The sequence below is a fragment of the Hyperolius riggenbachi genome, chromosome 8 (genome assembly GCF_040937935.1).
Source record: "Hyperolius riggenbachi isolate aHypRig1 chromosome 8, aHypRig1.pri, whole genome shotgun sequence".
NCBI lineage: Eukaryota > Metazoa > Chordata > Amphibia > Anura > Hyperoliidae > Hyperolius > Hyperolius riggenbachi.
In genome coordinates this window covers 274,275,163-274,300,358 of record NC_090653.1, presented here as the reverse complement: position 1 = coordinate 274,300,358, position 25,196 = coordinate 274,275,163, and the positions used below count along the sequence as shown (strand labels likewise).

The following is a 25,196-nucleotide window of genomic DNA, read 5'->3' as shown; positions in this document are numbered from 1 at the left end:
CCTGCCCAGCTGTGTACAGCCACACCCAAGAGCGCTCTGAGCATGGCACTTCTGAAGTATACATGTCCAGAACACTCTCTGCCATGGCTGCTGTACACAGCCAGGCAGGAGCACAGAGTAGAACAGAGCATGCCCCGAAGGAAGAGAGCTCTTTCACCTTCTCTTGAACTTGCTGCATCAGAGCCACGAGCAGGGTTGCAGAGAGGTACAACAGGGGGAGCCAGGTAAAATCAGTGTTTGTTTGCACCGGTGCATCATAAATCAGTGCTAGCCTAACAGGGATGTACAGCACAAACCAATTTATGACAATGGCATTGTTTAATATTGCAAGTGCATTGGACAAATTCATTGTGCGTTGCCATTGACGTGTATTGGCCTGTGCTGTGCATATCTTTTGTGTTGTGCTACACAGGACTCTGTGTAAACTGGCCCCAACTATCAAGATTCCATGTCTAGCTTAGGAGTTTTAGTGTCACTTCAGGTGTGCTTCAATGTTATTTATTTAGAAGGAGGTAAAGCCAGTTCCTGCACCCACAGGGTCTATGTAAATCTAAGTGGGGAAGAGAAATTCTCTGACCCACTCTTTCACCAGCTATGCAAGCTGTAGTAGAACATGGCATACGAGATGTCTGCAGCACTTTTAGGTAAGAACTGCAGGGTCTAATTAACCCTTTAGCAGCCAGTTTATTTAGAGGCTTTCAACTAGTGCTCCAGGCCAATTTATTTTAGCACATTTGTTTTTATTTCTTATTACCCTGCTTCTTATTATTACTGCTGTAAAGTGTATGTATCGGCACTTGCCACTAGGGGGGCGTGTGAGGCAATAACATAGGATGCCTGCTTTCAGTTTCTATACTTTCTGCTAGTAGAGAGAGAGATCAAAGCATTCCAAGAATTTACAGCACTAGTTCTGCCGAATGAAGTCATAGTCATAAGCAGTGCACATATTTCAAACGATGTTAACCTGTGAAGTTGCTGATTGGTTAAAAGAGGTGTTGTAATGATCCGCTCAGCTGGCTGCACAGGCAGACAGCTGTTTGACCATTCCTTAAGTCTGTGGGATGCAGGTCTCTGGATAAGAGACCTGTCTTTGCTTTGCAAGCTTCGGACCTGCTCTGCTGAGGAATTTGCATATACTAATTATGCAAATTGCCTAGTCGCCTACCTTGAAGGCTTGCAGCATAAATATCATGTGATCCCACAATCCTTTGCTGGTTATCATGGTTTGTTACTATTGAAACACTCCTGGAGTGTCAGCCTTGCTATTGTTTGCTAAAGATTATCTTAGAGTATTCCTGGGGACTGCATTAGGCATCCCTCTTGTACAGTCAGGTTGTATTATTTGTATTGCCTGTTCTGTCTTCTGTTTGTCCTTGCGATTGCACTGTCGCCAGCGGTTGGCGATGGTGAATCATTTGCTCCAGAACCTGGATCACACTTGCTCTGGTGGAAAGAGCAGTGGATCCTGCTAAGCTCTGTTTCTGTACTTGGATCACACTTGCTCTGGCGGAAAGAGCAGTGGATCCTGCTAACTGTGTTTCTGTACTTGAATCACACTTGCTCTGGCGGAAAGAGCAGTGGATCCTGCTAAGCTCTGTTTCTGTACTTGGATCACACTTGCTCTGGCGGAAAGAGCAGTGGATCCTGCTAACTCTGTTTCCCTACTTGGTTCACACTCGCTCTGGCGGAAAGAGCAGCGGATCCTTCCTGTCCTGTCCCTGAACCTAGATCGCACTCGTACTGGCGGAAGAGCGGTGGATCTTATCTGACCTATTCCTGTTTCTGTTCGTTTGTTTGTCTGGATCGCACTCGCTCTAGCAGTAGCAGCGGTGGTTCCTTTTGAACTCTGTCTGGGAGTGTAGGCCAGCACTGCGGTTGCTGCTGGCTGCTCCTTCTCTCTGTCTTGTCTGATACGAACGCTTGCTGTAGGCTCGGTTGGGGTAACCGTTAAGCAAGCGTTCGCGTTCTCTGTTTCGTGTTTGTGTGGCGTTGGTTAGTTAGGGTGGTGTGCTTGTCTCTGTTGCGCTTATTGTGCGGAGACCACTCAGTAAACGCGTTCGCTGTTGCGAATGAGTGCGGTGTTCGTGTTTAGCTAGCGTTTTTTATTTTCCTTATCTTCTCATTGTTGTTTGCTGTGCCTTTCCTACTCTCGTGCTCTGTCTTGCTCAGTCTTGTGTCACTTCTGGCAATCGCTTCTCTCGCGATTGCGTTCCTACTTTGCTTCTGCTGTTGTGTGTTCACCGTCGCGGGTTGGCGACTAGATTGGTGCACACACATACATTCTGTCCCTGTGCTCATTCTCATTGGCAATCAGATCTCTTGCGATTGCGTTCTCACTTGGTTTCCCTCGTACAATTCCTATCTGGCATCTGTGGCTGTGCAGAGGATCTGTTCCTCTGCACTCCACGGCTCCATCTGCCGGCAGGAATTCCCCTCTACAGGTGCATTGCACCTTTTGCTGGGTTCTCTCAGATTATACGCTTGTGGAGGATTTCCGCAGTTTCAGTGCGCATCCTGTGCGCTGACCACGGAAAGAATTCCACAATCGTTACAGGTGTATTGTAAAATTAGCTATCATCCTTTCCATAGGGACAGGTGTACCTTCTCATTTCTGTGGCTAAAGAGCCCGTCAGTTTCCCTGGTCTGCTGGCTTTTGATGGCTCTCCCATATCCAGTTCTCTATCCATGCAGTTAGGATGTGTTGCAATTAGCAGACATCATTGAGCGGCTCTTTGTTAAGCTGCAGGGGTTGCTTGAGAACTTCAGAAGGGATTAGCAGCCATAGAGAGTGGCAGCGATTTGTATATATGCAGAGCCCGTTAATCCTCTGATGATCAGCCACTCGCTTTCCAATTGCGACTAATGAGAGGGCATTTACTTCAGCAGCGTCGCTAATGATATCGCGGATTCTCCAGGTTTTCTCATCCTTTCGCTATAAGGATGAAATTATAGACGCTTAGAACGAATGTGATCGCCTTTGGTTGTAAAGCTGCACCACAGGGACCAATCGTGCCACTGACAACACCCATCCTGTGCATGGGGCAAATAACGTCTGCAACCAATAAAGACTTGGCCAGCGGGTTTAAGTTTAAAAAGAAGCCGTAACCAAGAATTGAACTTCATCCCAATCATTAGCTGATACTCCCTTTCCCATGAGAAAGCTTTTCCTTTTCACAAACGGATCATCAGGGTGGCTGATATTGTGGTGAAACCCCGCCCACAGTGTGATGTCAGGACCATGGTTCTGACATCACACTGTGGGAGCCTTGTTGCATTCTGGGAAATAACAGCTGTTTAGAGCTGTTTCCAACTGCCCAAAATGCAGCATCTCCTTCCACTGACATCACCTGCCAGCAGTAAAAATGTCACCATGTGATAAATGTTAGAATGTAAATCAGGGAGAGGAAAGATTTTACAATGGGCAAACACTGACTAAATAATTTATGCATAATTATTGTATAAATTAAGAATTTTTTTATTGCATTATTTTCACTGGAGTTCCTCTTTAAGTTTAACTATCGGCTAGAGGGTGACTTCCTGCTTGGCTGGTGGCCAGACAGGGAACACCGCGTACTAAAGTATATACTCCATTTAAAGGACCACTACTGCAAAAAAAAGGTAAGCCGTTAAAATCTGGCAGAATCGACTGGTTTTCGACTAGTCCATCTCTTCATGGGGATTCTCAGGTTGTTTTTTTCAAAAGCATTTACTGAACGTCATCTTAACTGCCAAAATAATAAGATACCAGACAGCCTTCCTACTCAGATGTACACTATTTTTTTTGGCAGTTAGACTTAACAACTGCTGTTCAGCAAATGATTTTGAAGACTAAAAACCCTGCAATTCCCCAATGAGTAGATGGATTAATCCAAAACCTGAAGGTTCTGTCAGATTTTAACTGCTTACTTTTTTTCACTGTAGTGGTCCTTTAACTTGTATGTCTTGGATATCCTTTAACCACTTACCCTCCCCCGGACAAGTATCTGCGTCCTTGCAAAATCCCTCTACAGCTTTCAGGGCCATAGATACTCATCCCTTGCCGCCACACTCTCCCGCTGCTCCCGCGCTTGTTCTCGCCTCTGATTTTTAGAGAGGAGATCCCTCTGCAGTTCCCATTAATTGATCTAAGTCCCCGGGTCAATGATCGCTGGCCTCGATGAGATGCCGTGATCAATCACAAAAAACGAAAGTAACATGTCCAAGCATTACTTCGTATTTGCGTATTACTCACAGGAAAGTAATGTGTGAGGACATCAAGTGGTCAAATAGTAAAATGACACCTACATACATATTTTTTAATTAAAAAAACCTATACATACATTTAAAATTAACCCCTTACCTCCCACACTTTCCCATAGTTGCCCAAATAAAAGCTTTTTGTATGAAAAAAAAAAAAAATCAATAAAACATACCTAAATAGTTACCCTAGGGACTGAACTTTTTTAATATGTTTTTTAAGAGGGTATATTACTGTTACTTTTTAAATTATGGCTTGTAATTAGTAATGGACACCAAACTGAAAACATGCATCTTTATTTCCAAATAAAATATTGGCACCATACATTGCACTAGGAAACATTTGTAAAAGTTGCAATTACCGGGACAAATGGGCAAATAAAATGTGTGGGTTTTATCCACAGTAGAACATTTTATTTTAAAACTATAATGGCCGAGAACTGAGAAATAATGAGTTTTTTCCATTTATTTCTTATTATTCCCATTAAAATGCAATTAGAATAAAATAATTCTTAGCAAAAAGTACCACCCAAAGAAAGCCTAATTGGTGGAGAAAAAAAACTATGTATAGATCATTTCAGTGTGATAAGTACTGATAAAGTTATTGGCAGATGAATCAGCGCAGCACTGAAAGGTGAAAATTGCTATAGTGTTTAAGGGGAAAAACCATTGGAGCTGAAGTGGTTAAAGCGGACCTGAACTCAGTACTTCCTCTCTGCTCTAAAAGATAAGCAACAATATAAGAACCTTTATAGAAAAACAATTCTTTGTTACAGATTACAGAACTCCTGCAATAAATCTGCAGTGTTTCTACTTTCTGGTTTCATAGAAGCAGACAGAGACTATGTAACAACATTTTCAGCCTTATTTCTTCTATCCTATAACGTCCTATACCTGTTCTAATGTGGTCTGGATTACTGCAGCCTTTCCTAGTTGCACAGTGGCTGTATTATCTCTGTTATATAATCTAATCTTTTTTCCTCTGACAGCTTTGTTGGGCTCAGGCACTCAGGCAGGAATGTGCTGGTCTGCTTGTTATAGGCAGAATCTATACACACCCTCTCCACGCCCCCTGCAGGCTCTGTGTGAGTCACAGACTTAGCTCCTCTCAGCCTGTCACACTGGTTAGAAGCCATGTCTTTTGTTTGTAAACACTGCCTAAAACTGTTAATTACAAGCCAGGATTGCAGCAGGGAGTGGCAGAAACAGCACAGAAGGGCCCAGGAGAACATAATGAATAGAATGGTGTGCTCTTTATTGTAAGAATTTTAGAGTACAGATTCTCTTTTAAAGAGTAACTGTCAGGCTGCAGAAGCTAATTTAAACCTCTAGTCTCCTGTGTTAAACAGTTTAGAAGGAAGCCAAAAAGACATTACTGAAGATAAAGATCTATCTTACCTTTGATGTATGCTTATCAGCAATGCTTAGAGCTAAGCAGGACGCAAGCCGCATAACATACTGCAAAGCATTCTGGGGCCCTCCCCTCGGCTGCTAAGGAGAAGACGGGATCAAGTTTCAGCAGCTTCTAAAACTCAGTCCAGCCACAGCACAGATAAATCTCCTGGCAGAGTACACTGCAGGAGTCCGCTATTGTTCCTAGCCACATGGCTCATTAATATGCACTGCAAACTAGTGTTATTCAGTATGAGCTGTTCTGTGATCAGAAGCAGGCAGGACATGACGACACATTTGGCTTCACAAACATGGAACCTGCCATGAGCTGTCAGGAGCATCATTCTCTGCATATACTATATACAAATTCTGTGAAATCCAAACGTGGACAGTGAAATGCATATGTAATGTAAGTACAGCCAATCTTTAGCTACTGATATATGTGTTTATTTTCTCTGAGACCCTATACCTAACAACTCCTCTTTAACAACCTGTATTTCCCTACAGTATTAGCTGTGTCTGCCAAGGAATGCCACATTTCTGTGCTGACACAGCTGAGAGATCAAATTACACTTGTGATTCTCTCTGAAAACAAACTGTGTGCATTTCTCTCTGTTTTCCTTGTGTCCTGTGCAAGAGTTCAGGTCCACTTTAAAATCCAAATGGTGGACTTGTCAGGGTTAAATGAGCAACAGTGACTGTGTGGCTAATCACTTTTGGAGGAAATTGGGATTTTCTGGCTAATTTGTACTCCAGGCAGAGATGACTGTAGCCATGGTTACAAACAAGTGCAGTTTTTCCATAGCAGAAACTCTTAACTGCCTGCAAATTGAATTGGAAGGATGATATTTTTTTTTTAAATAACGTAAGATTGCAAAAATATCTGCACAGTACGGAAATATACTTGTGGCAATCTTTATAGCGACAATGGAAACTCCCTTTAAAAAAGGAATCAATTTGGCCAGGCTTTAAAGATGGCTGTCACAGGAAAAATACAGAGCAGAGAACAGAGGCTGCAAAAACCATCTCACATGACATAAATATATTATTACAGGCGAAAAAACACGAAGTAATTTTTTTGTTTTAACACAACTTTCCAAACAAAAGACGTCTGTGAGGAGAAGGTGTTGACGTGAACGCGGAGGAGACACTTCAGAGAAGGTGGCTCGATTAGGCCTGTGGTAGCTGGCTTCCTCTTGCCTTAAATTGGTTTGGTGGCACTGTGTAGAAGGGACCCCCTGGTACACGCACGTCTACTTTGACGTGACACTTCAAAGGTGCGCTGTAGACACCATCCCTTCCTGCGAGCAGCGGGGTACACCTTTGGAAGGCAAGACACTCAAAGCCACAAATTTGCTCTCCAGCAGTGAGAGGTTCTGACACAAGCCACCCACCGGGACCTGACGACTCGAGACAGTATACTTAATTTCTCCTCTCTTGCCTTATTCATCCCATCTCTCCAAGCATCTCTCCCTCCCTTCGTTCGTTCTCTTTTTTTTTACCAGAGGAACTCTGTGAACAGATGGGGCTGGTGCTTCTCCTGGTCTTGCGGCGTCCTCTTTATTTATTTACTTGTGTTTTTATTCCAGGAAATCCCAGATGAGCTGTGGGCCCGAATCATCCAGGAGCGACTGTCAAAAGTGGACTGCATGAAAAGAGTAAGCAGACATCACAGCGGCAAGAGGGGAGGGGCGGGGGGGGGGGGGTGGAGGGGGAGGGTAAATAAAGCATTTCAAGCACCTGAGAAAAACTTGCTTTTGTTCAAGGAAAACCTTAAATGGAATGTGAAGTAGATCTGACCAGCACACAATGGGTGTATGATGGCAAGGTACATAATCCAAAGAAAGGTGGCCGTTTGGGCACTAGTCTAGTTTAGGGGACCCAGCAGGAAATCTCATAGGGAACAGCTCTCCAACCACAGCACCCTCTTACAGCAAAAAGCATTGTGATTGGCAAAATAGTGTGGGCGTAGTTTACTACAACCTATCTCCACCCAGTCATATCAGCTGAATTTTCCCTATGAGGTTGACTGATGGGTCCCCTAAAGTAGACTAGCGCCCTGTTTGTGGGTCGACTGTTCTGTTTACTCGGGTTGTTTCATAATTGATTTTAAGGGATGGATTCACAAAATTTACCTCAGGAAATATCTCTCCTTACCTGTTTTCCCCAGGGAGGTTGATTCAGAAAGTATACCCCATGAATTATCATACTTTTACTTATATTACATTGCAACTGCAAGGAGAGCTAATTCATAAGGTAAACAGATAAGGAGGCTTCTTAGATGGTCCTTGACCCCGCCCATGCTGCTCAGGACCCTCCTCTTGTTTGCGCACTGCGCTCCCGTCCATGTATGAGCATAGGCATGCTGCACCTGTGCGAGTATTGGTCACGCCCGCACAGTAGCAGCCGCTCATGCATGGAGGAAAAAGCTGTGCACGCTAAGCAGCACTTCTGGAAAGGCCTTCGGCGCCTGCACCCTAAGAGGGCACCTGAACATGAAAGAGAGGCTGCTACATATGAAAGAGGAGGCTGAAAATGGGGAACAACGCATGAAAAGGGGAAACTGATGCGCAAGGAAACTGTTCATGGAAGAGAGGGGTTACAGTACATGCATGATACACATGGAAGAGAAGGCTGCACATAGAATGGGAGGGGCACTGCTGCACATGGAAGGGGAACCACAACCTTCTTGTCCTAGGGGCACACAAAGTATAAATATGGCCTTGTGTGCATGAGTGGCTTCATGCTACTGTACAGGTGCAGGCTGTATTCGCTCATGCGCAATTCAGTCTCATACACAAGTGGTTGCCCAGCCAAGAAAGCATATTCAACAAGCCCTTGCTAAATATGCTTAAAGAGACTCTGTACTATAAGAAGGTCCACTGGGGGGTACTCACCTCGGGAGGGGGAAGCCTCAGGGTCCCAATGAGGCTTCCCCCTCCCCTGTAGCTGTAGGCAGTCCTGCGCTGGCTCCCCCCAAGTGTCCCGGAATCCTCCCCCGACAAGCCTGACAAGGCTTGATATATTTACCCTTTCCTGGCTCCAGCAGGGGCGCTGTTGCGGCTCTCAGCATGGAGATCTCCGTCGGGTCTGCTCTACTGCGCAGGCACAGGAGACTTGCGCCTGCACAGTAGAGCGGGCCGACAGCGATCGGCTATTTCCGCCTATCTCCGAGCGGAGAGCCGATACTGCGCCTGCGCTGGAGCCGGGAAGGTAAATATTTACATCCCCGCTGTTCAGAGGGGCACAGTGAGACCGCCATGGGACACAGGAGGATGGGGAAAGGATCCGGAGGCTTCCCCCACCCGAGGTGAGTACCTCCCAGGGGAACTTTTTTTAGTTACAGGTTTTCTTTAAGATGGCTACTAATGATCCAATCTTTTTCATCCAATTTTACCAAATCTTTGCAGTAGAAGGGTAAATTGAGTCAATACACTGAATAGATAATTTAGGCAGTCCTTTATATACTACATAGAAATGGTAAGTTTGGATGAAAAAGATTGGGTCATTAGTGTCCACCTTATGATGGATGGTGGGCCATTGAGGTAAGTATCTATCTTCTTGTAGAAGTGCTGCAAACCATCAGATCACAAACCTGACTCACAAAAGTAAAAATGTTTTTCAGCTCCCTCTTTAAGAGGAACTCCAGTGAAAATAATGTAATAAAAAAAGTGCTTCATTTTTACAATAATTATGTATAAATGATTTAGTCAGTGTTTGCTCATTGTAAAATCTTTCCTCTCCCAGATTTACATTCTGACATGTATTACATGGTGACATTTTTACTGTGGGCAGGTTATGTAGCTGTTTCTAGCTGTTCTGGCTTTAACAGACAGCTGTAAACAGCCATTTCCTGTCTGTGAACATTGTTACATTGTGGCAGTTTGCCCAGAGTACCGCGGTACCAGAGCCTCTTTTGGGAGGGGTTTCAGCACAAAATCAGTCATACAGCGCCCCCTGATGGTCTGTTTGTGAAATGCAATAGATTTGTCATGTAAAAGGGGTTATCAGCTACTGATTGGGATAAAGTTAAATTCTTGGTCGGAGTTTCTCTTTAAGGCCCCTTTCACAACTGCGCGCTGCATCACACTGCATTACTCTTTCCCGCCACAAGGGCCATGCAAGTCTATGGAGACTTGTATACTTCAAGCAATGTGACGTAGTGCACCAGAAGTATCCAAATTTCTGCAATGCCACCGCTAAGGCAGCAGCCCGTTACCGCATGATCTGTGCCTCCCGCATGGGCTATACAGGAATGCAAGTCAATGGGCGACGCAGGCAGGGTGCACAACGGGAGCAGTGTGCGATGCGGACCGACAGGAATTCCAGTGATGTACTTCTTGCCCAACAGGAAGTACGTCGCTAGCCGTTGGCAGGGCAATGCATATGACCCTGTCACCGCACCGTGGCACAAGGTCATATGAAGACTGATTTCTGCAGTGCAATGTGGTGCTTACAGGTGTGCAACCATCCTCAAGTCAAGGAGAAGTGATAACATGCAACGTGAAAGCAATGCTATGCCTTGAAGCAGGACAATCTCTCCCTCTGCTGTCTGCAGAAGGATGGAGGCGATGCTGCACATGGCATAAGCTGCATTAGCAGAATAGAAGCTGATGGTAAAAGCTTGCATATGCTAATTGCAGAGAACAGACAAGATCAAAGGCAGAACAAGGAGAGCTTTGTTGATTGCCTGGGGCAGGTGGCACAGAGACAAAGAGGGGAAAAGCAGACAGAGCACAAAACTGTGAGAGTCGACACATCCGCGCCTTCCGAGCACGTATGCTGTGTATTACCAGCCATTAGTTATCCTGTCACCGGGGACTTACTGCTACAGCACTCCATGTGGAACCAACCAGGGCTGCCTCGGTAAATGTGAGCCCTAAACCTCAGACCCCAACCGCATTCAGAGAAGAGTAGCTTCAGGACTCTGATGTGTGCTACATAAATTTGTAAGCTAGGCTTCACCAAGCACTCCAGTTTATGTGAATGAAAAAGGGAGGAACAGAAATTAAAATCAGAATCAATTTTATTTGGCCAAATAAGTTTACATTTACAAGGAATTGACAGTTGCTTAAAGTGAACCTCCAGACTAAAAATCTACTCAGCAGCACTGAAAAGGCTTGGTGTTTCTTTAACAGTTTCACAGCGTCAGAACTTTTTTTTTCCTTACCAAAGCCTCATTTTTAGCTGCACAGAAGCTAAGCTCTGCCCCATCAAAGAAAACTGCCCGGGCACTTTTACCCTGATGCTGTGCAAAGCACGATGGGATTTCTGATGTTGTGAAGGGTGATCAGGACACAGGACAGTTGGAACATGCTCCCTGTCACCTCCTTTCAATCAAAAGATGGCTGCCCCCATGACATCACAAACATTTGCCTGTTCTTTTAAAACAGGGTGGGTAAGAGATTATATTACCTATCTATTTTAATTACCATAACTAATGTAAATTATTGACAGTATGTTTGTTTAGGCTGAAGTTCCTCTTTAAAGCGGACCCAAACCAAACTTTTTTTTATTAAAAATATTTAGTTACACCACACTGACTCATACAAAGATAAATAAACACTCCTTCAAACCTATGAGCATTTCAGTGCATGCTTTTCACCCTTCTCTTTTCATAACTAGGGTTATACATGTGGCAGCCATTAGCAATTCCTCCATTGCCGGACACCACCTACTCCACCAGTTTGCCGGATTTTGTCCCGGCAATTTGAAAGGAAGGGAGGGGTTCCTCCAATAAATGTAAAATATTTTATATTTGTCATCATGCAGCCGAAAAAAGGCTATTTATTATTATAATTTAGAAAATAGATTTTATTTCTGAAATCTTGTATTTTTAATTTGGGTCCACTTTAACAGACACAGATAAAACAATACAAGGACACACAGTGTAGATATTACAAGTCAAGGACAATGTATAAGTTAAAGTGGCAGTGAACAGGGTGAGAAGTGTTCATTTACAGTTCTGTGCTGAATGTTTTCAAGTGCTAGCAGATCTAGCGTGGTTCTGCATCAAGCATGGCGGCAGCCTAAGGGAAGAAGCGGTTCCTGTGCCTGGAAGTTTTAGTTGCGACTGACCTTTATCTTACTCCAGAAGGCATAAGCTAGAAGATGGAGTGAGCAGGTTGAGAGGGGTCAGAGGCAATCTTATATGCTCTCTTTCTGCACCTGCTAGCGTAAAGATCCTGCAGGGTGTGTAAACTACAGACAATTACCGTATTCTTTCTGCTGATCAGATGATGCGCTGCGGTCTCACCTTTTCTCGTCTGGAGCATGAACCGAACCATACAGTCATAGATGATGTCATGATGGATTCCATGATCCCAGTGTAGAACTGCACCAGTATTTTTTGTGGTAAATTCCTAATCAAACTGTATAATTTTGCAAACTCCGCCCACTGATATCAAACTGTCACTCTTACAAAAATACGAGTCTTCGCTATCAAAAGTCCACAGTCACTAAACGTATATATTTGTATGACAGCGCTCCTCTTCTAAATCTTTGTACCCTGTAAAATCAAAACAGCTCCACATAGTGCATTACTGTTAACTTTCCGACATCATTTAAAATACACCCCAAATGTTTTGTATATACAGTATTTTTATTGAGGAATCCGGATTAAAAGCTATTGACATTTGAATATAGAAGATCGTTGTGGCTTCATTCATACGTTAGATCCACCTGGCTGTGAGGTGGTATATATCTGGTGAGCCTGCATTTCTCTTGGAGATTGGTGGCGAGATTGCACTAGAAGTGGAGCACGGATAAGAGCACATATGTGGCACTTTGGGGTGTATTTTAAATGATGTCGGAAAGTTAACAGTAATGCACTATGTGGAGCTGTTTTGATTTTACAGGTTACAAAGATTTAGAAGAGGAGCGCTGTCATACAAATATATACATTTTTTGTGGTAGGCCAAACTTTTTCATCTGCCGTAGGTGGTACATCCTCTGCTGCGCTTTCTTGATGGTGGTGACGGTATTGTTAACCCATTTTAAGTTGTTGGAGACAATGGACCCAAGACATTTCAGTGATTCTTCTCTGGTTACTGTAGATCCATTTATGGTTGGGGGGAGTTCTCCTAAAGTCTATTATCATCTCCACGGTCTTAAGATCATTAAGTTCCAAGTTGTTGCTGCTGCACCAGGAGGAAAGCTGTCCCTCTACATGCCTATATGCAGACTCATCCCTATTTTATATGAGCTAAACTCCGGAGAAATAGCTAAAGGTGCCCATTACCGATCCAACTTCCAGAAGGATTGATGGTCCGATCCAATCAGAAGCTATGGTTTGTGCCTCAATGGGGCGGAAAATGATGGGCAACCTAATCAAAATTCGGTTACACCGAACGATCGAAAAAAGAACTAACTGAATAGGTGCTGACTTACTGAACCCATGTCACCTGTGTCAGAGGCAGAGCCATTAACCAGTACACTATCCAGCCACCACCTTCAGTTGTCAGTATTATTCCTTGCAGATGAATTAGTGACAAAAGCCAAAAATACTTCTCCCCATACTAGCTAATTTCCCCCTAATTCTAAGTGCAACCACCAGCAGCCCCTCCCAAAACCTAGCACAGCCCCCGGTGCTAAATAGACAAAACGGAATTTATGATCTTCCCACCCCGGACATCCATAAACCTCCCAGATGTGCATGTCACTGTTAACCACACTACCATTCACCCTACCTCTCAAGCCCGCTGTCCGGGTGTCACCCTGGACTCCGCACTCTCCTTCACTCCCCACATCCAAAACCTCACAAAGTCCTGCAACTTCCACCTTCGTAACATCTGTAAGATTCGCCCTTTCCTGACCTCTGCCACCACCAAACTCCTCATCCATGCCCTCATAATTTCCCGCCTTGACTACTGCAATGCCCTGCTGTCTGGTCTCCCTATGACCCGAACAGCCCCACTGCTGTCCATCATGAATGCAGCAGCCAGAATTATCCACTGCTCCCATCGCTCCACCATGGCGGATCCCCTCCTTGAATCCCTCCACTGGCTTCCTATCCAGTCCAGAATCAGATTCAAGATACTGTGTCTGACCTACAAATCTGTCCACAGAACCTGTCCAACCTACATTTCCGATCTTACTCAGAGGTACACACCTAGCCGCTCACTCCGCTCTTCCAATGAACTTCGCCTAACCGCCCCCCGCATCACCCAGTAACATGCACGCCTCCAGGACTTCTCAAGAGCTGCTCCAACACTATGGAACTCCCTACCTCCACCCATTAGGGCAGCCCCCTCCTTCAACATCTTCAAGAAAGCCCTCAAAACTCACCTTTTCACTCTGGCCTACTACCCCTCACAAGTGCTCTAAACCCACAGCTGAACTCTGGTCTCCTACCTCTCGTGTCCCTACCTCTCCCTTTAGATTGTAAGCCTTTGGGCAGGGTCCTCCTCCTTTTGTGTCCAACCTGATCATGCACCTCCATTACTGCGAACCCATACTATGCATCTGAGTGAACCTAACATGCCTAATCTCCATGCTCTATCCAGTGACTGACTAAGCATTACCTTGTACTCATACTGTGCTGCATGATCTGATGTTTCTTGTATTCAGGTATTGTCATATTGCTGTATGTCACCCCTAAATATTGTCTGTAACCCTATTTATTGTCCAGCGCTGCGTTATATGTTGGCGCTTTATAAATACAACAAATAAATAAATACTATTCTAATTCTGACTCTTTAACCACCCTGGCGTTCTATTAAGATCGCCAGGGTGGCTGCGGGAGGGTTTTTTTTAAATTAAAAAAAAACTATTTCATGCAGCCAACTGAAAGTTGGCTGCATGAAAGCCCACTAGAGGGCGCTCCGGAGGCGTTCTTCTGATCGCCTCCGGCAGCCAAAAGTGACATGGAAGGCCGCAATGAGCGGCCTTCCGTGTTTTGTTTACTTCGTCGCCATGGCGACGAGCGGAGTGACGTCATGGACGTCAGCCGACGTCCTGACGTCAGCCGCCTTCGATCCAGCCCTTAGCGCTGGCCGGAACTATTTGTTCCGGCTGCGCAGGGCTCAGGCGGCTGGGGGGACCCTCTTTCGCCGCTGCTCGCGGCGGATCGCCGCATAGCGGCGGCGATCAGGTAGCACACGCGGCTGGCAAAGTGCCGGCTGCGTGTGCTGCTTTTTATTTGATGAAAATCGGCCCAGTAGGGCCTGAGCGGCAGCCTCCGGCGGTGATGGACGAGCTGAGCTCGTCCATACCGCCCGGCTGGTTAAGCCCTAGCATAACCCTCCTGTCATACAAACCTTGTATAGCACCCCCCCCCCCCCCAATTATTCACAAATATCCAAAATAACTCTCCCTGGTGCAAATTATGATTGTCTACCTCCCCAATTCTAGCGTCGCCTCTACCTTTGTGTTAAAACCTAGCGCACCTCTAGCTTGGTGTACAATACCCTCCAAAAATCTAGCATAACCGCCTCCCCAATGGTGCTCGCTATGCTCACTTTAAACGTAGTATTACCCTCAAATGCCTAAAACTAAAAAATGCATACAGAACTCCAAGGTGACTGTACACCATCCAAAGCATTCACCTTCATAAGTCTTTGGGACAAAAAAAAAATCTTCCACTGAGAAGATCAAGCAGAAACTGCACAGCGAATTGGATAATACCAACCCAGGTTACTGGGTGGCACATGTGGCTCTGCAGTCACCTAACTTTCCAGAGTGGAGACTAGTGTCTCGTATATCTGAACAGAGTAACCCCAGTGCTGAAAAGATGAGGCTCCAGGGAGTTTAGGACTAGGAGCGTTGCTTTGCCGTTCTCTCCAACCACATCACCTCTCTCTCACAGGACTGAGTACGAGTGGCTTTAATAGCTATGCCCCTCTCTAATAAGTCACAAGAACACAGGAAGTGTGTTAGGCTGGACTGCTGCCTCCAAAAGGCCCCTGTAAGAGTAGGTATCCGTGGCTCTGGTTTTTAGCCCAGATCAAAACCGGAGCCACGGATACCAATGTTAAAAATAGCAGCCGTCTTCACTTAAAAAAAAATCCATCTGCATTCAGGGGGATCCGTTTTGAAAACTTGAACGGACAGTCCGGATTAGCAGGATTTTCACGGACCGCACGTGGACCCTGATACACGGAGGGGTAGTGAAAATCAATAGCAAAACGGATCCCCCTCTACACAGGCATCTTTTGACACAGAAACTGATCCATTTTTTGTGTCCCAGGGGAGGGAGGCCGCCATGCTGGAGGGGGTAGAAGGCAGGAAGGGGGGCAGCAGGGGCAGCGGCGGGGATGGGGGTCGCCCCCCCCTCTCTCACCTGGGTTCCCCATTCCCCGCTCCCTCTCCAGCTTTTTTCATTAATTAAAATCATTAAAATCAATGTAGCAATGTATAAAAGGCAAGCTGCAAGTGGGGAACTTACTCCTTGCGCTCCACTGCTCGCCATCACTTCCTGCAATGCCGTTCAATGAAGTACAGATGGCGGCATTGCAGGAAGTGACAGCGAGCAGTGGAAGGCAAGGAAGTAAGTTCCCCGCTCGCCATTTGCTTTTTTTATACATTGCTACTTTGAGGATAATGATTTTAATTAATGAAACTTTCTGGAGGGGGAGCTGGGAAGGGGGGACCCAGGTCAGGGAGAGAGCCAGGGCTGGGGATAGGTTTCCATGGACTGGAAACGTAGCTGCAAAAAGACCATTTTCTCTCAAAATGAACGGATCTGTTTGAAACGAATCCGATCTGCAACGGAAAAGTGTGGACCTAGCCTAAATATAAAATAACTTACAGGGACACTGGAATATATTGTGCTGTGCATCCTCTGTTGCGCTTTCTTAATGGTGACAGTAATGTTAAAGAAAATCTGTAATGAAAAAAACTCACCTGCAGGCAGGGCCGGATTTCTGGAAAGGCCAAAAAGGTCAAGGCCTAGGGCGATAAAATTCAGCAGGGCGCAGGACTTGGAGAGATAAGAGGTCACATGCAGTGGCGGACACAGCCAGCAGTGGGCCCCTGTGCAAAATATCAATTGTGGGCCCCCCTGACCTGCCGCTGGAAAAAATGGGCGTGGCCACAACCTGTGGCGCGCGAAGCGCGGCGCTGCAAAAAATGGGTGTGGATAGAACCTGCGGTGCATAGCGCCGCGGCAAAAAATGGGCGTGGCAATGACCGGATAAGGGCGGAGCTAACTGTAATTTAAAGTGATCCCGGGGTGAGAGTGATATGCAGGCTGCCATATTTATTTCCTTTTAAACAATACTGGTTGCCTGGCGGCCCTGCTGATCTATTTGGCTGCAGTAATAAACTGAATTACACCAGCAACAAGCATGCAGCTTAATCTTCTCAGTTCTGACAATATTGTCAGAAACCCCTGACCTGCTGCATGCTTGTTCAGGGTCTATGGTTGAAAGAATAAGAGGCAGAGGACCAGAACGGCAACCAGGCAACTGGTATTGCTTAAAAGGAGAGAAATATGGCAGCCTCAATATTATTCTCACCTCAGGTTCCCTTGAAAAGTGCAACGCAAAGACAGTGGGCCCAAGTTTTGGTGACCCTTTCCCCAGAAAATTCACATAATTGTGCAGGTTTTCTCAAGAAAATACACATAATGTGAGCAGATTTGCCCAGAAAATACATTCAATCATGTCGGCAGATTTGCCCAGAAAATACATTCAATCATGTCGGCAGATATGCCCAGAAAATACGTGCAATGATGTCGGCAGATATGCCCAGAAAATACGTGCAATGATGTCGGCAGATATACCTAGAAAATACGTGCAATGATGTCGGCAGATATGCCCAGAAAATACGTGCAATGATGTCGGCAGATATGCCCAGAAAATACGTGCAATGATGTCGGCAGATATGCCCAGAACATACGTGCAATGATGTCGGCGGATATGCCCAGAAAATACGTGCAATCATGTAGGCAGATATGCCCAGAAAATACGTGCAATCATGTCAGCAGATTTGCCCAGAAAATACGTGCAATCATGTCGGCAGATTTGCCCAGAAAACACATGCAATCATGTAGCAAATTTGCCCAGAACATACATGCAATCATGTGGCAGACCTGCCCAGAACATACACGCAATCATGTGGCAGACCTGCCCAGAACATACACCTGCTAAAATAAATAATAAAAAAAAACATTTACTCACCTGCAGCAGCAGACCTCCTGTCCCAGCCTCCATCCGGCGCGCAGCTCCCATGGGTGGTTGGGTGGATAGGTAGCCTGGTGGGTGAGTGGGTAGGTAGCCTGGTGGGTAGGTAGGTAGGCAGCCGGGTGGGTAGGTCGGTAGCCCTTAGCCGGGTGGGTAGGTAGCCTGGTGGGTGGCTGGGTAGCCGGGTGGATGGGTAGCCTGGTGGGTGGCTGGGTAGGCGGGTGGGTAGGTAGCCTGGTGGGTGGGTAGGTAGCTGGGTGGGTGGGTAGGAAGCCTGGTGGGTCTTTAGGTAGGTAGCCTGGTGGGTTGGTAGGTAGCCGGGTGGGTAGGTAGCCGGGTGGGTGGGTAGGTAGGTAACCTGGTGGGTGGGTAGGTAGCCGGGTGGGTGTGTAGGTAGCCGGGTGGGTGTGTAGGTAGCCGGGTAGGTAGCCAGGTGGGTGGTTAGGTAGCCGGGTGTGTGGTTAGGTAGCCGGGTAGGTAGCCGGGTGGGTGGTTAGGTAGGCGGGTGGGTGGTTGGGTAGCCGGGTGGGTGGGTAGCCGGGTGGGTAGGTAGCCGGGTGGGTGGTTAGGTAGCCGGGTAGGTAGCCGGGTGGGTAGGTAGCCGGGTGGGTGGTTAGGTAGCCGGCAGGGTGGGTAGGTAGCCGGCAGGGTGGGTAGGTAGCCGGGTGGGTGGTTAGGTAGCCGGGTGGGTAGGTAGCCGGGTGGGTGGTTAGGTAGCTTGGTGGGTGGTTAGGTAGCCGGGTGGGTGGGTAGCCGGGTGGGTGGTTAGGTAGCCGGGTGGGTGGTTAGGTAGCCGGGTGGGTAGGTAGCCGGGTGGGTGGTTAGGTAGCCGGGTAGGTAGCCGGGTGGGTGTGTAGGTATCCGGGTGGGTAGGTAGCCGGGTGGGTGGTTAGGTAGCCGGGTAGGTAGCCGGGTGGGTGTGTAGGTATCCGGGTGGGTAGGTAGCCGGTTGGGTGGTTAGGTAGCCGGGTAGGTAGCCGGGTGGGTGTGTAGGTATCCGGGTGGGTAGGTAGCCAGGTGGGTGGTTAGGTAGCCGGGTAGGTAGCCGGGTTGGTAGGTAGCCGGGTAGGTAGCCGGGTGGGTGGTTAGGTAGCGGGGTAGGTAGCCGGGTGGGTAAGGTAGCCGGGTGGGTAAGGTAGCCTTTAGCTATCCGGGTGGGGGGCCCGACTCCTATCCTCCCTCCCTCACCTCGGGGGCCCACTCCCGGTATGCGCGGCGGCCGGCGGGAGAGCAGAAAATACAGGAAGTCTCCGGGGCTGCAGCAGACGCTAGAGGCAGCTGCCGCTTGGTCTCCGATATGTCTCCAAAGAGAGAGTATACAGAGTTGAAGACAGGGGAGACCAAGCGGCAGCTGCCTCTAGCGTCTGATGTAGCCCCGGAGACTTCCTGTATTTTCCGCTCTCCCGCCGCATGAGGGGGGGGGGGCGAGGTAAGGGGGAGGACAGGAGTCGGGGCCCCAGCAATACTTAATGGGCCCCTGAAGCAGCGGAACTTCAGGGGCGGCACGGCCTGCACGGCCGTATGTCCGCCACTGGTCACATGTCAAAGTAAATCACTTCTGCTTTGCTCTATTCTGCCTGAATTCCAGAGATCCCTGCATCTCTCTCACTGCAGAGTGTGTGAGGACAGCATCTGTTGTCGTCTGAGGATATTGTCCAGTATAATGAGTGGGGACATACAAGCTGCTGTGAGAAGAAAAATATATGGGCTCAAGTAGTAGTTTTGAGTTCAGATTAGTTTCTTTATGCAGCACGCATTCACGGACAGGAATTATCAGCTCTCCTCTCCCCCTGACTGATGTTTATTACTTGGTCAGAGCTGTTAAAGACCTGAGACCTGTTGAATTTATGGTTTGTTTTTATTTCCTAAGGAATGACAGCAACATTCTCTCTGTGCTACAGTTTAACTCTTTCCTGACATGTTTTAGAAGCAGCAAAGCATTGTACTGTGTTAGCCATTAGTGAAAGCAGGATGTTTTCAAACAGAATGACAACTGTATTACATTTATTTATATTTACAAAACAATGTATGCATCTCCTGCTGACTGTATATATAACTATGTGTCCTAACATCTTGTACACAGGAACAAAGTCCGAAGATGGCTCATTAGCCAAAAGGCTCACTGTTTTTCTTTTGGTTAGCCAATAAATATTATCATTCTATTACAAAACTTAAAAACTTCCTGCTGACTGATTTAGGCCCCGTTCACACTTGCGTTTTGGCAAGCAAACGGACCGGATCCTGATCGGATCCTGACCGGATCCTGATCAGAACCGTACGGTTCCGATCCGGATCCGGTCCGTTTGTATCAGGCATGCATCAGGCTGCCATCCGGATCCGTGGGCAAAAAATAGCGAAATTAAAAAAAACAATGTTGGGGTCAGCAGAAGGTGCACCTGGTGCACCTGTAGAATCAGGTTCCTCCGCTGTAGGCCTCACCTCCACCTCCGACATTCTGCCAAACAGCTCCAGCACGTCTGTCACTGGTGCTCCACTCCAGACATGCTTGGCCCATGTGTCCCCATCCGAAATGGCCGCTTGGATACGCATAGGAAGTGGGGCAGAACGTCAGGTTTTTGTAGGCAGTGTGTTCTGTGCCTTCCGTTTCCCATTGGTTTCTGTGTTCCGGATGGTGCTGTCAGGCTCAGGTCCGGCTCCGGTCCGGGTGCGTGGGCCGGAGATCCGGACCCAAAAAATAGCGCATGTTGGAAAAGAGTCCGGATCCGATCCAGCTCCGTACTGTATGGAACGGACACGTGTGAACGTCCGCATAGCCTTTACATTGCTATGCGGAACGTACGTTCCGTTTGTACAGTATGCGGTCCGGATCAGATCCGGAAAATCCGGATAGCGAACGCTAATGTGAACCGGGCTTAAGATCTGTATTAACTTGCCCCAAGTGCTAAATTGTCACTGTGTAAAGTACACCTGAGCTTATGCTAGGTACACATGATGCAATTTTCTGACAGATTTACTGTCAGATCGACTATTTCCAACATGTCCCATCTGCTATCCGATAGATTTTCTGAATGATTTTTTTTCATAGAAATGAACGGAAAATCGATTGAAAAATTGATCGGAAATCAGATCAGACATTGGAAATAATCGATCTGACAGTAAATCTGTCAGAATTGCATCGTGTGTACCTAGCATTACACTACATCTATGCCAGCGTGTGTAGTTTTGGATCCTTCTACTTACCTGTTCTCTGTTTTGGATGGGTTTCTCTCCTTTGCGCTGCACCATCACCTGTTTGTGGCTCTGACTGAAGCAAGTCGCACAAAGGACAAAGAAGCAGTGCATACTCTGTCCTCTCGGGCTTCTTGTTATTACGCACTCCTGTACTGATGTGCACAGCAGCCGAGGCTGGGAGTGTTATGGGTATGTGTACTTGACAAGTGCTGCTCATACAGTGGTGTGAAAAACTATTTGCCCCCTTCCTGATTTCTTATTCTTTTGCATGTTTGTCACACTTAAATGTTTCTGCTCATCAAAAAACGTTAACAATTAGTTAAAGATAACATAATTGAACACAAAATGCAGTTTTAAATGATGTTTTTTATTATTTAGTGAGAAAAAAAACTCAAAACCTACATGGCCCTGTGTGAAAAAGAAATTGCCCCCTGAACCTAATAACTAGTTGGACCACCCTTAGCAGCAATAACTGCAATCAAGCGTTTGCGATAACTTGCAACGAGTCTTTTACAGTGCTCTGGAGGAATTTTGGCCCACTCATCTTTGCAGAATTGTTGTAATTCAGCTTTATTTGAGGGTTTTCTAGCATGAACTGCCTTTTTAAGGTCATGCCACAACATCTTAATAGGATTCAGGTCAGGACTTGGACTAGGCCACTCCAAAGTCTTCATTTTGTTTTTCTTCAGCCATTCAGAGGTGGATTTGCTGGTGTCTTTTGGGTCATTGTCCTGCTGCAGCACCCAAGATCGCTTCAGCTCGAGTTGACAAACAGATGGCCGGACATTCTCCTTCAGGATTTTTTGGTAGACAGTAGAATTCATGGTTCCATCTATCACAGCAAGCCTTCCAGGTCCTGAAGCAGCAAAACAACCCCAGACCATCACACTACCACCACCATATTTTACTGTTGGTATGATGTTCTTTTGCTGAAATGCTGTGTTACTTCTACGACAGATTTAACAGGACACGCACCTTCCAAAAAGTTCAACTTTTGTCTCTGCGGTCCACAAGGTATTTTCCCACAAGTCTTGGCAATCATTGAGATTTTTTTTTAGCAAAATTAAGACGAGCCTTAATGTTATTTTTGCTTAAAAGTGGTTTGCGCCTTGGATATCTGCCATGCAGGCCGTTTTTGCCCAGTCTCTTTCTTATGGTGGAGTTGTGAACACTGACCTTAATTGAGGCAAGTGAGGCCTGCAGTTCTTTAGATGTTGTCCTGGGGCCTTTTGTGGCCTCTCGGATGAGTTTTCTCTGCGCTCTTGGGGTAATTTTGGTCGACCAGCCACTCCTGGGAAGGTTCATCACTGTTCCATGTTTTTGCCATCTGTGGATAATGGCTCTCACTGTGGTTCGCTGGAGTCCCAAAGCTTTAGAAATGGCTTTATAACCTTTACCAGACTGATAGATCTCAATTACAGTACTTTTGTTCTCATTTGTTCCTGAATTTCTTTGGATCTTGGCATGATGTCTAGCTTTTGAGGTGCTTTTGGTCTACTTCTCTGTGTCAGATAGCTCCTATTTAAGTGATTTCTTGATTGAAACAGGTGTGGCAGTAATCAGGCCTGGGGGTGACTACAGAAATTGAACTCAGGTGTGATAAACCACAGTTAAGTTATTTTTTAACAAGGGGGGCAATCACTTTTTCACACAGGGCCATGTAGGTTTTGAGATTTTTTTCCTCACTAAATAATAAAAATCATCATTTAAAACTGCATTTTGTGTTCAATTATGTTATATTTGACTAATAGTTAACAGTTTTTGATGAGCAGAAACATTTAAGTGTGACAAACATGCAAAAGAATAAGAAATCAGGAAGGGGGCAAATAGTTTTTCACACCACTGTATATGAGCATCAGTTCTGAATTATGCAAGCCCTGAACACTATCGGCTGCTGTGCATCCAGGCTGGAGTGCAAAATTACATGGAGTGGACAGAGCATGCACTGCTTCTTTGTTGAACAGGGGGGGGGGGGGGGGGGGGCAAAGCAGCAAAACAGACAGGAGCCCATGTAACCCAGTGATCACTAGTCAGAGTTGGACAGAATGGGGGCGGTTGGTGACAGTCGGCCTAGGGCGCTGGAAAGTACAAATCCGGCCCTGCCTGCGGGGTACTCACCTCGGGTGGGGGAAGCCTCCGGATCCTATTGAGGCTTCTCCCATCCTCCTCGGTCCCACAGTGGCGGCGAAAATACTCCTGGAGCGGTGGCGATGTAAATATTTACCTTTTCGCTCCAGCGCAGGCGCAAGTCGCCTGCGCAGTAGAGCGGACCCGGCGGAGATCGGCTATTTCCGCCTATCTCCGTCAGAAAAGCCGCAACAGCGCCCCCTGCTGGAGCCTGGAATGGTAAATATTGAACAGGCTGTCGGGTCTGTCGGGCCGCTGTTCGGAGGGCTGCAGCGAGACCTCCGTGGGACACAGGACGGGGGAAGCCTCATTAGAATCCGGAGGCTTCCCCCTACTGAGGTGAGTACCCCACAGGGGTCGTTTTTATTGTTACAGTGTCTCTTTAACTCATTTTTGCGTTTTCAATGCGTTTTTACATTGCGTTTTATGCAAATCACTAGGAAGACAACAGGAAGCGGAAATACATCACAACATTTTTTGGGGGGAAAAATGCATATAAAAAAAAACGCACGAAAAACACATACAAAACGCAATACATTGCGTTCCCATTAACTATCATTATGTGCGTTTTTGATGACTTTTTGAAAATGATGCAACAAAACGCATACAAAATGCATGGGTTTTTTTATATGCTTTTTTTCATGCGACCCATAGACTTCCATTAGCGGCAAAAACTGCAGTGTTTTCTGCAACGCTAGCGTTGCTGCTAAGTGTGCACCTAGCCTTAAGGTAGCCATACACACATCGATTTTCTTATTCGTTTCCCTGCAGATTCGATCATTCTGATCTAATCGGATGGGAATCGATTCCTTTAAATGTTTGATTTGGTCGATTTTGACTGAAAATCGATCAAAAGTATTGATTGAACAGGTCAGAGGATCTAGGTCGATTGGGGGTGGGGCAGGAGCTGCAGATGATCGATAGGCCATAGCCTTCCACTTCATCAAACAGTGCAATGCTGTGGTTCAATCGAATTGTACATTTATACCAGAGTAACGGCGCCCATACATGGTACAAGAGTTTTCAAAACTATTCAAACAAATTAAATAATTGATCAAATTTCTTTGATTATTTTTTTTTAAAGTGTACCATGTGTGGGCACCATAAAATGCTCAATAAATGACTTGTATTTCCTATGTTGCTGTCACTTAGGACTTGTTCACACCTAGAGAGTATTTCGTTTTTTTTTAGCGCAGGCGATTTTTAAAAATGCCCTGAAATCGCTAGTGCAATAAATCCTTCTGGGAGCATTCATATCAGCGCGTTGCGTCCGCTTTCCGTTCAGCAAAGCGCTGCATGTACCATTTTCAGGGGGATTGTGCTACAATGCAAGGTATAGGAAATGCGAAAAAGGCTCACAAATCGCTTTATCCGACAATTGCGTTTGCGCTGTTATGAATAAATACTGTGCATTGTATTTATTCATTTCCGGGTGAAAGAGTTCACTTCTTGACTGACGTCAGGAAGTGAACAAACAGAAACGCTCTGCAAAAGCGCTTACAAAGTGCTTTGTACAAAATCGTAGCGTGCAATGGAGCGCCAGGAGGGGGCAAAAATTGCGTAAAAACGCAAAACGCTGTCGTCTGCTGGTAGATCTGAAAGATTTTGGACTAATCCTTCTCCTTATAGGAGAGTCATAGTACCGTATATTTCGTCGTATAAGACAACCCCCAACTTTTTCAGTTAAAATACAGAATTTGGGATATACTCGCCGTATAAGACAACCCCTCTCTTCCAACACACACCAAATAAAAATAAAAAGCATCATATACTGGTGCTATGTATGAACAGATACTGGTGCTGTATTGTATGTGGTACTCAGTATATAACGGTATACAGGTGATTGACTGGTTGGATTAGTCAACTCTCCATCTCCATAAGCGGATTGGTCAGCTCTCCTTGTCTACCTGTTTATCAGAGTGGTATGGAAGAATAGATTGCGCTGTGCACATAAAACACGCCTCTTTCACCTGTCTGGCCCACCCTTGAATCCTATTTACCTCCTTCTCTGCCTCTCAGATCTCGCACATGCGCGCCTGCGCTGCTTCACTACAGTCCTCAGCAGCGAGATCTGAGAGACGGTAACAGGATAGGGCGTATCACCCGGCATCAATGACACCCACATAT

General features: G+C 46.2%; 1 protein-coding gene across 1 annotated transcript in view; it reads left to right on the top strand.

Annotated features, from left to right (window-relative positions):
- AK8 (adenylate kinase 8) overlaps positions 1-25,196 on the top strand; it is a 191,367-nt gene that overhangs the window by 38,566 nt on the left and 127,605 nt on the right. The window contains exon 5 of the mRNA XM_068248926.1: positions 7,218-7,286. Coding sequence (XP_068105027.1) covers positions 7,218-7,286 — 69 coding nt within the window. The remainder of the gene's footprint in view (positions 1-7,217; positions 7,287-25,196) is intronic.